Below are 16,428 nucleotides of genomic sequence, written 5' to 3' on the forward strand. Positions count from 1 at the left end.
GGATTCAGAATATTTACAGATATTTTCTATTCCGAGGGCGACGTTTCTCCACAGCCTGTCCATCTCATTAATTAAATGATGCAATAGAAGAACGGTGCGAGTGGACTGCTCCACTTTGAAGAAGCAAAAGGGGGAGGGGCTATTTATAGCCTTTATATTATGGAGATATGAAGATATATATATATACACATCATCAACAATCCACCATCATAACCATATAATACAGTATATTTAATCAGTAGTAAACCAGTACAGAGTCCAGAGCAGAGGGTTTAACAGACGTAACAGGAAGACTTTTATACTACAATATGGTATTTATCCATATCATGCAGGCCTGGCTGTGTTTATCCCTGAGGGAGCGTATGCTGCCCTTTACTGGCTTATATTGGTGTGTTACTGTGTGAAATGAGCTGCTACACTGCGAGTGATCACTGAGAAACTGGCATATAAACAGAAATACACAGGCCTGGCAAAAAAAATCAGTATTGCAATAGAGATATATTTAATAGTTTCGTATATTTTATAGTAGAATGTGTATTTTTTAGGACTTGCAGTAAATTCCCTGCTTTAAAATCACAAGCAAAGCCATATTTCACTGGTTTTAGACGCTCCAAGCTGATATTTTTTCTTAAAATTAGCTAAACCTCACTAGTGGCCCATTATAATGCCAAATGCAATCAAATCCTCACAGCAATGCGAGTACAAAATGTAGTAGAAAGTCTTCCCTGGATATGTAGAAACATTTACTCTAACAAAAGCAGAATAAACTCTTTTTAATACTCTTTATTTCAGAAGAAAAGGTGAAAGAACATTTCAGTTTGTATAGGGTATTTCAAAAAATGTAAAGCAAAATGTTTGAATTTTTAGAGAAGATGGCATATAAACAGAAATACATATGAAAAAAGAAATAAGGCAAGTGAGTATAGTCAGTATATATCAGCAATATATTGTACATATATTTATTGGTTGGTGTAAATTTTATAGTAATAATTTTGAATAGAGGGTTTAATTTTCCATTTTCTGTTTCATGAGAAATCAGTTTTTGCTTTCAGTTTTTTTTAAATTACGCTTTTATCGGTCTCGCTTTCAGTTTGAGATCTTTCTCGCTTTTCTATGTGGTATTCTGTTACAAACATGATTTTAAAATTCTTGATATGAAAGAAAATCCTTTAGTTTTCAAATTTAAAATTCTTGATTATGGATCATACTTTTGGTTTATGGGTCATAGGAGCAGTTTCAGTGCCAGGTTCCTCTCACAGACAGACTCAGGAGATCCTTTGTCTCGAGAGCCATTAGACTGTTCAACTGTTCCCAGTCTATCTATCTATCTATCTATCTATCTATCTATCTATCTATCTATCTATCTATCTATCTATCTATCTATCTATCTATCTATCCATCCATCCATCCATCCATCCATCCATCCATCCATCCATCCATCCATCCATCCATCCATCCATCCATCTAAACATTTCACTCCATTTTGACGCCATAGGCCTCAATGTACTTCTGAGTCAAAATAAAAATTGATTGATTGATTGTCACTGTTAATGCTTGCAATCAAATCCTCACAGCAGTGTTTTAGATCTATCCAGTAGAAGGTCTTCTCTGCAGTTAACAGTAGAGACACAGATACTCCAACAAAAGCAGGATAAACTCCTTATAACGTCCTTAATTAAAGAAGAAACAATACGCTGGAGATCAAGCTGATCTTGTTTGGGCTTTTTAGCTTTTATTAAAAATTAAAATGCTTATCGTGGTTGAAGCTGATTATTTGGCGAGAGTGTGTGTGTGTGTGTGTGTGTGTGTGTGTGTGTGTGTGTGTGTGTGTGTGTGTGTGTGTGCTGCGCTGATGAGTGTGGTGTGTTTGTTTGTGTCTGTATCACAGAGTCTGAATCGGAAAGAGAGGAGTGAACTCAACAGGGGGTTTAATCATAGCAATTACTCCAGTACCCATGCCCACACACACACACTAACACACACACACTAACTCACACACAGACACACTAACAAACACACTAACACACACACTCTAACACACACACACACACACACGGAAATTATCCTCCTGCGGTGGTCATCAGCCCCACTCCTGGAGATCTTTCTCCAAACACTATATGTGACCAAATATATTAGGACACTACTCTTTATTCACTGTATTTTCTAAAATTACGGTTATTAAAGATCTTTTTTACTATTTTTTATTCATATTAAAATATCTAGTTGTGTCTCTAGTATGAATGAAGCCATTTGATCTGTTTTTGTGAAGAAAAAAAAGGGTTCTGGTGTTTCTGTTTAGCCCTGCTTTAGTTCACTGGATTAGTGGTCTCTGAAGAAAGACAGGATTTCGGATCTTTCTTATGAATATTCATACATACAAATACAGTATATCGCCTCTGATTGGCTAACAGGACTGCAGCAGGGAACGCCTACCTGCCTTCTCCTACACAGTCAATTTTACAGCTCTAAAACTCAAAGGACTATTTTTTTTCAGAAATACAGCCTTAGTTATAAATATATAACACTTAATAACATTTATTTCAGCTAAACTAACGCTAATAAACTCTTACCTCAGACTTGGAGATTTGGTGTTTAGGCAGTTTCACCATGTCGAAGCCCCAGACACCACTCTACCTAGTTTAATAGCTTGGTAAAACACAGAATCCACCGGAGATCCGATTTAAACCTAGAGTTACTACTTACACAAGATAGCTAACGCTAACTAGCTGCTGTAAACAGAGCTGTAAGCTCTTTAGCTAATGAGAGACAGTGTCGGCTCTGCTGCAACCCGGCTTCAGCTCTGCCTGTGGGTGGTCGCGAGCTGAGGTGGGCGGGGCCATGAATACTAATTCACAAGTTGACGTAGTAGACATGGTGCTTTTCCTGATCGACAATAGGAAATTGTGAAATGCAAAGCAAAGAAAAATACAATTAAAACTGTATTTACTGTCTGTAGCATTTTTAAGATCTTTGAGGATGGATTTAAGACATTATGAGACAAATTAAGAGCTTTTTTGATAAACTTGAATTTAATACCTGGTGTTAGACCCTGGTGCTTATCCTCCTGGTTGGATTCCAGTGGTTTGGTTATTTTTTGGTTACTCTGTGGTTTATGGGTCACCACACCTGAACAAGCCATGTGAAAGCTCTAGCTGTGTTTGTTTGTTTATGTATTTATATATTTGCATTTGTTTTTGTGCTCAGATCCCAAAGTTGTTTTAAACCTTCAACTGTTCTTTTAAGGGCTCAAATCCTACAAGTATCCTATCTGTTTGCATCTTTGTGGTGTTCTGTACCTGTTACTGTAATTTCTATCAATCAATCAATCAATCAATGAAATTTTATTTAAATTCCTTCATTTACAATGTATTGGAGCTAATACATAGAAGATACAAAAAAAACAGCATTGTATTAAGATATAAAACAAATAAGGTAAAAATAAACATTTAGGAGTAGAAAAGGGCAAACAACAAGTAAATAAATAAAACTTAATACAAAAACGAGTAAAGTATACGTAAGCAATAACAATGAATAATTTAAATAAAAAATACATTTAAAGGGCAACAACAGGTGAATAAATAAGACTCAATACAAAAATGAGTAAAATATAAATAAGCAATAACTAAAACAAAAAAAAAAATTAAAGTATGTCAAAAAGGTAAAAAAAAGACAATATCAAAATTTTAAAAAGGTTAAAACATACCAAAATCATATAAAAAAAAAATAAAAATCTGCTCTTCTGTACATTTTCCAGAGTTTAATCAGATCTCATACACTAAAAGTGTTGATTTAAAACAAAATATGTTTATATATTTTAATTAAAAATATAGTCGTTGTTATCTAATCTATCTAATCTAATCTTGAATGTAGGTTGTGTAGTAGATTAAACTGGCCGATAACCAAAAATCGGTGTCTTGATAATGCTGAATGTCTACTTCAGTTTGCTGTAGAACATTAAGTATTTCTGAGTATTTCTAGATATTTCTACTGTTTTTATTCAGTTTGAAAATGCTGACAGGCACATATGTAACAGCAGCTCATTAACAACCTCAGATAACAAAAATTCAGGTTCCCGTATCCTTTTAAAAAGCTGTAAAACTCAGTAGATATTTGTTTGCAGAAGAAGTCACACATTATTGGGCAATTTTCTTGTTTTCCTAGAAAGTCGTTGGATTGGCAGCTCATTAGTCCTGTTTCTCCATAGCCAGGCTGACATGTTTGGTAATGAGGAGAAGTCAGGCTTTGCAAATTGGGTTTTTCTTTGGTAAAATCTGCTGCAGGGATGTCTTTCATTTTTAAACAGAAGTGTGGAGTGACCCCTCTCTGGTTTATCAGCATTCAGAAACGCTAATCACCGCTCTACTCTACTGCTTATTTATTCTCAATACGTCTGTTTTTACTTTCTGAAGTCTTAGTACGGTTCTGTTTAGTCTGAAAAAGTTTAAAAAGTAGTAATTTCCTGATGTGATCTAGACAGTTTTAAGGCTGTTTTTAGCTTGATACAGCTCAGATCCTTTGTTTTTACCGCTGTGCTCTAATACTGTTTTATCTGGGATCCTTTAGGCACTATAAAACCTATGGGGTTTACTAACTATCTAACTAATCCAGTGTGTTAAAGTTAGTATTCACTTATATTTCTATTCTAATAGATAATAATAACTTTGCAATAGTTTTGTTTTGTAATACTGACCAATGGAAACTTGGGAAATCAATCTAAAACATCTTTAAAATGCCATTATAAACCTGTGAAATGTCTTTAAATCCTTACCAATTAAACGCACTTCTTCAATGAGGTCAAAAATAAGGAGCTTGGGGCAAAGTGGCAATTCTAAACATTTTTCATAACCATCAGGAATGTGAATTAACAAGAACTTAGATTTACAATAAATGTCACAATACAGGGCTTATGATTCAGTATATAACCATAAATTCTGATACTGTAAGCTTGTTCAAATGAAATGTTAGGAAAACACTAAAAGGTAAAAACACAGATCTTATTTTTTAAATAAAAAGAAAAGCGTACATTTCATCTAATCATAACAGTCTCATGATTCAATATAAAACAATAAATTCTGATACTGTAAGCAATGGAATATATTATGTTTGTTCAAATTAAATATTAGGAAAACTCTGTTAAAAACTTAACAGTCTGGTTGATTTCTAAATCGATCATTGGAAAGCAATGCTGTGTTTTTGAAAATCAATACAGTATTTTTAAAATTACATATATATTATTCAAAATATCAATATTTTCTTAGCCCGCGAGTTTGAGGACGCAAGAGTGTAAGTAATGGACATTATTTCCAGCTCACAGCAGTAAGGACAATTCTCATAAAGCAGCAGGTTGTGTTTGGCATAAACTTTGTTTGTCATTTCTTCAGTTTCTTTAAAATTTCAGAAGGTTATCAGTTCCAGTCCTCCAGAGCAAGCCTGGATATTTTTCTGCTGTAAAACATCTACAAAACCTGATGACTACATGCAGAACTGTATAAACTGTGCTCGTGCAGAAAAGTCACTGAACTTTACTGATCTCCAAACTTCCAAAAGCAGAACTGTTAAACTGTTGAGCCAAAAAACAGGCTGTAGACTGCATAACTGTGTTGCAAATAAAATAATCCAGAAAGAGGCATAAGAACTAAAAACTGTTCTGTTAAAAGTTCAATTTCTTTGAGGAACTTTTGAGAATTGTTCAAGATTATGGTAGAATGCCTTTAAGGGGTTAAGGTATGGATAATTATGGTTAAAGTATGGATAATAAAGGGCTGATGAAGGGATGGATGATGAAGGGATGGCTGATGAAGGGATGGATGATAAAGGGATGGATGATGAAGGTAAAGGTGTAGTAAAGAAGGTATAGATGATTAAGGTAAAGGTATGGATAATGAAAGGATGAATAAGGTACGGATAATGAAGTTATGGATGATGAAGGTGAAGGTATGGATAATGAAGGTATGGATGATGAAAGTTTGGTGATGACAATATGGATGACAATGGTTAAGGTATGGATGATGATGGTATAGAGTAGACAATGAGACAATGATGATTGTAAAGATAATGAAGATATGGATGATGAATGTATAGGTGTCGAAGATATGGATGATGAAAGTAAAGGTATGGATGATAATTGTGAAGGTATGGATGATGAAAGTATGGATGATGAAGGTGAAGGTATGGATGATGAAAGTATGGATGATGAAAGTATGGATGATGAAAGTATGGATGATGAAGGTGAAGGTATGGATGATGAAGGTGAAGGTATGGATGATGAAGGTATGGATGATGAAGGTGAAGGTATGGATGATGAAAGTATGGATGATGAAAGTATGGATGATGAAAGTATGGATGATGAAGGTGAAGGTATGGATGATGAAGGTGAAGGTATGGATGATGAAAGTATGGATGATGAAGGTGAAGGTATGGATGATGAAAGTATGGATGATGAAAGTATGGATGATGAAGGTGAAGGTATGGATGATTAAGGTTAAGGTATGGATGATGACGGTATGGATGATGAAGGTATGGATGATGAAGGTGAAGGTATGGATGATGAAGGTGAAGGTATGGATGATGAAGGTGAAGGTATGGATGATGAAGGTGAAGGTATGGATGATTAAGGTTAAGGTATGGATGATGACGGTATGGATGATGAAGGTATGGATGATGAAGGTGAAGGTATGGATGATGAAGGTGAAGGTATGGATGATGAAAGTATGGATGATGAAAGTATGGATGATGAAGGTGAAGGTATGGATGATTAAGGTTAAGGTATGGATGATGACGGTATGGATGATGAAGGTATGGATGATGAAGGTATGGATAATGAAGGTGAAGGTATGGATGATGAAGGTATGGATGATGAAGGTATGGATGATGAAGGTATGGATGATGAAGGTATGGATAATGAAGGTGAAGGTATGGATGATGAAGGTATGGATGATGAAGGTATGGATAATGAAGGTGAAGGTATGGATGATGAAGGTATGGATGATGAAGGTATGGATGATGAAGGTATGGATGATGAAGGTATGGATAATGAAGGTGAAGGTATGGATGATGAAGGTATGGATGATGAAGGTATGGATGATTAAGGTTAAGGTATGGATGATGAAGGTATAGATGATGAAGGTATGGATGATGAAGGTATGGATAATGAAGGTGAAGGTATGGACGATAAAGGTATGGATGAAATCAGCTAAGGGTTTCCTTGTGAACTCGTTCTTCTCCTCCATCTCTATGAAAGTTAAGGAGGAAGTCTTTTTGTCGATTTCTTTGGGCTCAATTACGTCCAGAAGAGTGGAGATGTTACGGGTCTTACTGCTCACAGCACTTTGTAATGATAGGCTTTAAGTGCAGCAGGCGAGGAGTTATTCAGGGAAGTGGCCAATAGCTTCAGATCCTGAGTTCCTGAGTTCAGGTGATCGATTTGAGGAACGCTGCTACAGAAGACTCCAGATTCTTCAGGACTTCTGTAGGAACTATAAAGGAACTGATAGTGAAGATTCAGTGTTTTTCATTTCTGCATTTTACAATCAGAATTTAAATAAATATTAAATAAATAAATAAATATTTTCTTGATTTTTCATTTTGTAACCAAAAAAATCTGACCTTGATTTTTTTTAATTAAAGGTATTAAAAGAGTTTATTCTGCTTTTGTTGGAGTAACTATCTCTACTGTCCAGGAAACAAGGCTTTCTATTAGAGGCTTGTAGAGAATTGCTTCGAGGGTTTGATTGCATTCAACTTCCTAACAAAAACATATTAACCTTTTTTTTTTTACTCGGTAATACATTGAGTGTAACCCACATTTTCCTTGCAGCCAAGCATCCAGCAACAGAAAAAAAAAATCAAAAATCAAAACGAGTATTTAATCAGGTTAAGCTAAAATAAGGAAAATCATAAACAAAACAAAAATAAAAAATAAATAGTAAGGGTATTAGAAATACAAGCAAACAATATAAAATCTGAAAAAACATATGTAATAATTTAGAATAAATGGTTAAGTGTATAAGCTTAATGTTGTCGTTTACCACTGTCTCTTTGCTGTGAAGATGCTTGAAGATGAGGAAGAAGACACCGCAGACGTTGCCTTAAGTGTAATACAATTATTTATTACAAACACTAAAACAATATCTACAAGGCTTCCTAGGCCAGCCTTTTAGAGAGATGTTGCCCGATCTGATGTTCCTCTTCTCTCTCCCGTACACTGTGTCGGGACCCCTTTTAAAGGTCTGTGGTACACATCTGGAAACACTTAAACCTACACAGCCATACATAGCCATAGGCGGAGCCTACAGTACATGCATTATTGAAAGAGTATAAAGAGAAATAAAAGAGAATATAAAGAGAATACATATGCTGAAAATATACGTCAATGTAAAGCAATAAATAGAGTAATAAAAAGAAAGAAATAAAGAACTAACAAATTAAGTACCTAAAAAAATAACACAAAGATTATAAGTATTGAGTTTGCATCTATATATGTTACAAAAGTCCATAAGGTAAATTTTGGAAAAGTCCTGTTCTATTGACAGTACAGTACAGTTGCAGTTGCACATTTGTGTCAGCAATGAGTAAAAAATGGCAATGATATTTATATATGTCCCGGATATTTTCCCAAATCTATAATCATAATGACTGCTTTATTCCCAGCTGTGAAGACGTTTGATGCTTTGGGCTGGATGTCTGGTAGACATTGAGATTCCAGAAGTTTCCTCAGTAGACCAGGGTCTGTTGTGAGTTCTGAAAATGAAAGGACGGGTTCTTTAACATGATAATGATCCAGATTCAGTAACAGAGCTGCTTTGTGTGAGTGATTGCAGCATTTCCTGTTTATATCCAGAGTCTTAAAGCTGGCCGAGTGTGAGGTCATAGCAGAAACATCTGAAGAACTGACCCTACTGAACTTCTGGATGTTTACACTGGATTAGCTGTGAAGTGCCTGTAGCTGGACAGAGTTCCACACTGCAGAGATATAACACCAGGGGTGCAGTTTTAGAGATTCTAATTCTAATTCTCTTAATAAATGATGGGTGTGGTTAATTTTGGGGTGTAATATGAAATTATAAACCAATCAGAGTGTATCTTTAAGCTCATCATTCCCTTTAAGAGTAGATCAGGTGAGCTCTGACTTTGGTGGATTGCTATTGTAACAGTGCAGCTACCTGGACGTGTTCAACAAACTCTTCTCAGCAGAGGAAACTGAGCTGCTGGTTGACGCTGTGAAGGAGCTCCAGCAGCTCATTTACGGGAACAGCAATGTTATTTTATTTACTATTCTGTTTATTGTTGATGTAGAAGTTGCCAAGATAGCGATGAATGTCTGACTGTTGGCGTCTGTCTGACACACCTCATTTCCAGACCACCACGCCCATCAGTGTAGATATTAGAGGATTTATTTGCAAAAAAGGAGAAATGGCTGAAATAACAAAAAAAAAACATGCAGAGCTTTCAGACCTCAAATAATGCAAAGAAAACAAGTTCATATTCATAAAGTTTTAAGAGTTCAGAAATAATCAATATTTGGTGGAATAATCCTGGTTGGTTTTTAATCACAGTTTTTTTCATGCATCTTGGCATCATGTTCTCCTCCACCAGTCTTACACACTGCTTTTGGATAACTTTATGCTCTTTACTCCTGGTGCAGAAATTCAAGCAGTTCAGCTGTGTGTGTGTGTGTGTGTGTGTGTGTGTGTAGGGGTGTGGTAGTCTCTTGTGTTTGCATGCTCTAAAGTAGAAGGTGTTATTTGCGTGTCTCTTTACCCTTGGGTGCAAGGAAACCCACAAGTGTGTGTGTGTGTGTGTGTGTGTGTGTGTGTGGAGGAGTAGAGGGATGGAGAGGGAGAGATAATGGAAAGAGTGAGAGAGAGTCATAAGGGAGAGAGAGAGAGAGAGAGAGAGAGAGAGAGAGAGAGATAGAATCATGCACCTGTTGAATTGTTTTGAATAAAACGTGTAAATCGTGTGTGTGTGTGTGTGTGTGTGTGTGGTTATGTGTGTGTGTGTGGTAGTGTGTGTGTGCGTGTGTGTGTGTGTATGTGTATCCACTTTAACATCAGACACAATGCTGTCTCTAATTTCCATATCAACCAACTCCCCTCCCCTCATTTGATTACAACCCTGCCTCTGTTTAAACAGATAGATAGATGAAAGAATGGGGTGATGAGGGATGAGGTAATGGATTAGTGGATGGTGGGCTGATGGAGGCATGGACAGATAAAGTGATGAGGAGTGGAGTGATACAGAGATGGAGAGGCGGAGAGATAAAGGGATGCAGAGATAGAGGGGTGAAATGTTCGATAGTTGAAGAGATAGGTAAAGTGATAGAGGGATGACATGGAGGGATGAAAGGGTGGAGGGTTGTAAAGAAGCTGTTCAGATATGGTTTAAAGGTGTAGGCCGAGCTGAAGGAGGAGTGGAGTGATAGAGAAATGGAGATGGATGAGTGGAATGACAGGTAGTTAAAGAGGTAGGTGGAGTGATGGAGGGATGAAAGGGTGAAGGCTTTTACGCAAGCTGTTTAGATGTAGTTTGACAATATAGTGGAGTGGATGGAAGAGTGGAGCAATAGAGAGATGCAGGAATGTAGAGATGAAAGGATGCAGAGAGCTGAAGAGATAGATGTAGTGATGTGATGAAATGGAGGGATAAAGGATGGAGGGTTTTACAGAAGCTGTTTAGATTTAAAGGTGTAGACCAAGCTGAAGGAGGAGTGGAGTGATGGGGATATGGACGGATGGAGAGATGAAGGGATACAGAGATGAAGGTGAAGAGGTAGATGGACTGATGGAAGGATGAAATTGAGGGATGAAAGGGTGGAATGTTTTACAGAAGTTGCTTCGATTGAAGATGAAGACAAAGCTAAAGGAGAAGTGGGATGATAGAGAGATGGAGAGATAAAGGCATGGAGATATAGAGAACTGAACTGGTAGATGGAGGGATGATTTGAGGGATAAAAGGGTGAAGGGTTTTGCAGAAGCTGTTTACATGTGGTTTGTAGATGTAGGCCAAGCTAAAGGAGGAGTGGAGTGAAAGAAAGAAGGAGAGATGCAGAGAGGAAGTGATGGAGAGGTAGAGTACTGGACTGATGGGTAGTTAAAGAGGTTGAGGGACTGATGGATGGATAAAGCAGATAGGGAAAGGTTGTATGCTTTTACAGAATCTGTTTAGATGGGGATTAAAGATGTAGTGGAGTGAAAAAAGGAGTGGAATGACAGAGGGATGGAGAGATGAAGTGATGAAGAGATAGAGAATTAGATTGATGGTAGTTGAAGAGGTAGGTGGACTAATGGAGGGATGAAATGGAGGGATAAACGGGTGCAGGCTTTTAGAATCTGTTTAAATGGGGATTGAAGATAAAGTGGAGTGGAAGGAGAAGTTGAATGAAAGAGAGATGGAGGGATAGAAAGATGAAAGGATGTAGAGATAAATTGTTGGAGAGGTAGAGGAGTGGACTCATGGGTAGTTTAAAAGGTAGGTAGAGTGATGGAGGGATGAAATGGGGGGATAAAAGGGTGCAGGCTTTTACAGAATCTGTCTAGATGGTGTTTGTAGATGTAGGCCGAGCTGAAGCCTGGGGCTGGAGTAGAGGTCCTGCCCTGTTAGCTGCTGCTCTCCTGGGGCAGGGCTGGGCGGGTCTGTCCCCCGGGAATATGGAGTCTTCTTCAGTCTGTGGGAATTTTACTGCTGTGTGAGTGGGTGGGTGTGTGCATATTTAAAGGGTCTGTAGACTGAAAAGAGGATAACGTAGAGAGAGAGAGAGAGAGAGAGAATGAGGGAACGAGAGAGAGAGAAAGAACGAGAGAGAAAGAAAGCGAGAGAGATTTGAATGCAATACTGCTGCAGCTCTCGTTGCAGTGTTGCTAGGTTACTGTGCATCGAGAGCCCGGGCACCAGCGGATCGATACGTGGTTTACGCGCACACACACACACACACACACACACACACACACACACCGAGCATTCCAACCCTGGAACCCTGCATATCTGTCAGGAGTAGAATTGGGCGAGAGACACTAAAAGCGAAAGAGAGAGAGAAAGAGAGAGAGAGAGAGAGGATGTAGGGATGCAGAAGGAAACATAGGACTGACACATCCATGCCCCGCCCATAGCTACCGTTGCCGTGCATTCACATCAGCAGGAGGGGCACCTTCACTTCCATTGTGTTCACTATGGAATGCTGAACAGCACAAAAGCGAATGCAGGGTCAAATGCAACATTCGCCTTTATTGTAGACAAAGAACGATATTATACCTATTTTAAAAGCTAAAATAAACACGTTTATAAGGTTCTTTGCAGAAAATCACTCTCACATAATGATAAAGATTTCTGATTGAGCCGTTTAGGGCTCTGTAACAGACAGTAGGTACAGATCCCTCCATCAGACAAAGTCTACTGGCTAATCCTGCTGTTTACCATTTGTGGTTCTCAACTAGCTAACCGAAATGACTGAAATGCCGTTTTTTTTTTAAACTGATCTATGGGGTTTGGCTCTGGTGGGAGTTGACGACTTAGGGGTGGAGGTTTATGTCTTGGTTTATTGTGATGTCATAAAAAGGGAGGAGCTAATCAAATGTCTCATAGAAGCAAATGGTTCCTGACACCAAACTCTTTCAGCTGATTTACAGAAAATGAAGAGTGTTTGGAGTGTTTTTAGGGGCAGTTGTAAAAAGTATGTTTTGCCTAATATGTTCCCTTTAAACCGGTCAGTTTGATAAGCATCTGTTCATCTTCTTGTCTTATTGTCTTCTAAAAGCATTTGTAAGGGCTTGTTTTTTACACCTAAAGGTCTGAAACAAAGTCTAAACCAGGGTCCATTGTATTCTGTACATTTAATCTGGTTTGTTTTGTCCGATTTCACACTGCAGTTTAGAACTTCTATTGTTTAGCGTGTGATGATATCGTGCCTCAACTACCCAAACCATTTAGAAAGATGTTTCCAGCTCTTCCAAAGTGTTGGATGGAGCTTCATTATTCCAGAGATCACCACAGTTCCAGTAGAAGTTCCAGTGCTCTACAGGTAAATGATGGGGCTTTATAGCCCTCTAGCCCACCATTAGCATTACTAGCATTGGAACTGTAATAAGGTCTTGAAATGCCCAATAGAAAATTTCTCACCCAATGAGAAATTTTCTCTCAGTAGTATCTGGGCAGATAGAACAAAGTTAGCTTTTCATTGGTCAGTCCTTCAGGAGCAGGACTGAAGGTCCTGCAAGTTAGATTAGCCGCCAGCATAATTGAAAAGATAGGAATCACGATTATGCTAATGCTAATGCTTATTATCACAATCCTCAGATGCAACATATGAGACGCCTTGACGATTCAGATGTTTGTAGTGAATCTAGACCAGCTGGAAAATGACTAGTTGCATCAGTGTTAGCTTCAGGCTAACATATTACTTGAATTTCCACTGGGATGCTAGCAGAAGTTAGTTTTATTATGAAAGGAGGTTTGGCCTGAAGTCAGAGTTCGCTTCTGCTGGATAGGAGGTTTTAACATCACGCTCTTGTGTCGAGTGTGTGTGTGTGTGCTCCTGGGGGTCTCTGAGAGTAATGATGGGCGACAGAATTGGGTCATCAATCCGTCGGAAAACACACAGCGACACACACTCTCGTCACACACACTCTTACGCTCTGGTGTATTTCTCTTCCAGCTTCGTCTAAACCGAGAGGGAATCCGAGTGGCTGACCCCGCCCACTCCGCCTGGCCCCACCCTTTACCCACCTGTCACCATGGCCCTGTCTCTATGGCTGCTGTGGATGTGTGCTTCCACGCTTAGCAACATCGCCCCCTCTGAACAAGGTAGGTACTGCGGTACTAAACGGATAAATGTATTGTTTTTTTGTTTTTTTTTGTAAACAGTCAATTCGGTTTGATTTATAGACTGGACAGTAAATGTATACAATGTTTTGATAAGTGTTCATTAAAATGCATTTAAGATTTTTTTTTGTTCACAAAAGAAGCACAAAACTCATTATTTAAATGTTCTTACATCCTTGTACATATCTCACGTACTTGCCACAAACAGTAGGTACAGATCCCTCCCTCAGACGGATACGGTATATTCCCGAGTTGTTGGAAGGTGGCTGCTATAGAGTTGCTTAGTGGTTGCTAGGGTTTTACTAGATACAGTAGTTGCAAGACATTATGGCTACTATGGTACATTAGTTATTGTGTCTCATTTATTAGCAGTTATTAGCGTAGTTTTGCCAACTGGCTCCTGTGATACTCCATGTGGTTGATTGGGTGTTACTGGTGTATTACTTGCAGCATTAGGCCATGAGTTCATTTCTATGCTGGAAAAAAATCAATTCAAAAAGTCTGTCCAATCAAAACCTGAGTCACATAATCAGATTGGATCGATTTATTGAGCCTTGGGCACCCATGACCTTGTCGCCAGTTCATTGGCGGTCCATGCTTGGAGCACTTTTGGTAGGTATTGACCACTGCATACCCCATAAAACCTGTTTGATGTTCTTACCCAGTTGTCTGGTTCTGATTATCAGTTTGGATCTTGTAGAAGTGTCTTCAGTTCTTGCGCTTGCCCACTTTCTTAATTAAAAGGCAGGTTTGAAATGATTACAGTATAATTTCTTGCATAAATATTTGAGAAAACATAGTTTTTATCAATCCCTTTAGCTTTTTATTACTCAGGCAATAAAACATTTCCATTATCTTGGTTTACTCTACTGTATCAGAGGGAGGAACTGTACCTGGGGGCTAGTCCACACCTGTAGTGTATCTCTGTGGTCTTTGCCAAGGGGCTGATTTTATCCCTGGAGATGCTTTGTGCTTTCCATGCTCTGTGGGGTGTCTGGGTTGGTACAGGAGGTCCAGAGAGTGCAGGGAGTGTTTGCGAGTGTTTCTGGTGGTGAGGTGTAAGTGGAACCGTTCCTGGGGATGTAGAGGGGGGGCGGCCTGATGATTCCTACAGGTAACGGGGACCTGAGTGTGGTGGCGTTTTCATCCAACTCAGCACTTAACAAATACGATATCTTCCATGCTTTCTTGGATATCCTTTCTTTCTATAAACACAAATACCTTATTTTTTGTAAAGGTGCACTTAAAATTCTTTAATTTTCCCAAAAATTGTCAGTGCTCCTTATGTATGAATTCTACGAGTCAGGTATTAAGGAGCAGTAAAGCCACTCTGCTGAAGGACAGTGTTATACAGGAGTTTCGGTGAAGTTTTTTAGTACTAAGGCTTGGTGCAGCAGCAGCATTAGCATTAGCCTCTAACCACACTAAGCACAAGCTCTTTCGCCATTCAGAGGTAAGTATATTGGACTGTAGTCTGCGTGTTTACTTTGTTAAAACAAGCTACATGGGACGAACTGCTAGCTGATAGCTCTCTGGCTTACTGGAACACTCATGGTTCCTTAGTGTAGCGCTGTTGGATGGCATTTACTAGTGCTAAGGGCTGCTAACCTCAAGTAACCACGGCTAGCCCTGCAAACCACGCTAAAATTCTGGAAATCTAAGCTTACTGTAAATAAACATTCTCACCCAAGTTCCTCGACAAGTTCCTTCAAAGCAGAAAATGAACATGAATCCTGTGTTTATACGATACTGCTATAGGAATACGATGTCTGCTATAGGTTGTGGGAGTTTGGCTGAAGACTCAACCCTGCAGCTGTTCTTGAAGAGATAATCTCTTAAAGAGGCGAAATCCCTGAGATGTTAAGAAAGAAGTTGATTTTGATAGGAAGCGTAAGGAGATTCTCCTGAACAACCTGAACAAGAAAGGTAGAGGGAGTTGGTACTTCAGTGGATGATAATGCACTATAGTTCGTCTTTCAAGAGGCCTACCAAAAATGTCTTCCAAAATGTGTCTTTATCTCTTCATTAATCTCTTGTATTCGAGTCAGACCTTGGTAAAATCCATGAGAAGATAATGGAGACCTTTGTGAGGTAATAGTCGTTTTTATGAGCATTCTCTTATGAACACTTTATATAGTGTATAAATCTATTGGTGCTTTAGAAGTTTGATTTTTGGTTTAGTTCATTCATTTGTAATCGCCTGGTGGGCCTGCATTGGTTTGTTGTCACGATAAAAACGTCCATGGAAATGCTTCCAATTGGAATTCCTTCAAAGCAAATCTTGAGTACTATGTTCTAAAGGCATATGATGTGTGCTGTAGGCTGTGGGTGTTTGGTTGAAGAGCCAATCCTGTTCTTTCAGACATTTTATAATCTTAAGGTATTTTCCAACTTGGCCCATCGAGTTGAGTCTATTCCAAGGATTGATTGTGGCATTGTTCGAGGAAATGGCTCATTATTGCAGGTTTGGAGAATTCTTTAATGGCATTTAGAAGTGGGTCAGAACCTGCCAGCATCCATGAGATGATGATGGAGATGTTGAGGTGTTGGTGCTTGTCAATAAATAGCTTTTTCAAGATCTCTGCACTAGCAATTTGGCAGAATTATACTGTT

General features: G+C 38.4%; 2 protein-coding genes across 3 annotated transcripts in view; both read left to right on the forward strand.

Moving 5' to 3' along the window:
- The window catches only part of LOC103031661 (adhesion G protein-coupled receptor L1), a 67,710-nt gene that overhangs the window by 8,782 nt on the left and 42,500 nt on the right, over nt 1–16,428 (forward strand). For both annotated transcript variants that reach the window (XM_049469633.1, XM_049469634.1), the window contains exon 2: nt 13,649–13,797. In XM_049469633.1, coding sequence (XP_049325590.1) covers nt 13,728–13,797 — 70 coding nt within the window. In that variant the 5' untranslated portion in view covers nt 13,649–13,727. The remainder of the gene's footprint in view (nt 1–13,648; nt 13,798–16,428) is intronic.
- LOC125785625 (germ cell nuclear acidic protein-like) lies at nt 5,101–6,758 on the forward strand. The gene is made up of 3 exons (XM_049469555.1): nt 5,101–6,168; nt 6,271–6,393; nt 6,694–6,758. Exons 1-3 carry the CDS (start codon nt 6,063–6,065, stop codon nt 6,756–6,758), a joined length of 294 nt encoding a protein of 97 aa, XP_049325512.1. The 5' UTR covers nt 5,101–6,062.

Source organism: Astyanax mexicanus, chromosome 21 (genome assembly GCF_023375975.1).
Source record: "Astyanax mexicanus isolate ESR-SI-001 chromosome 21, AstMex3_surface, whole genome shotgun sequence".
NCBI classification, from domain to species: domain Eukaryota; kingdom Metazoa; phylum Chordata; class Actinopteri; order Characiformes; family Acestrorhamphidae; genus Astyanax; species Astyanax mexicanus.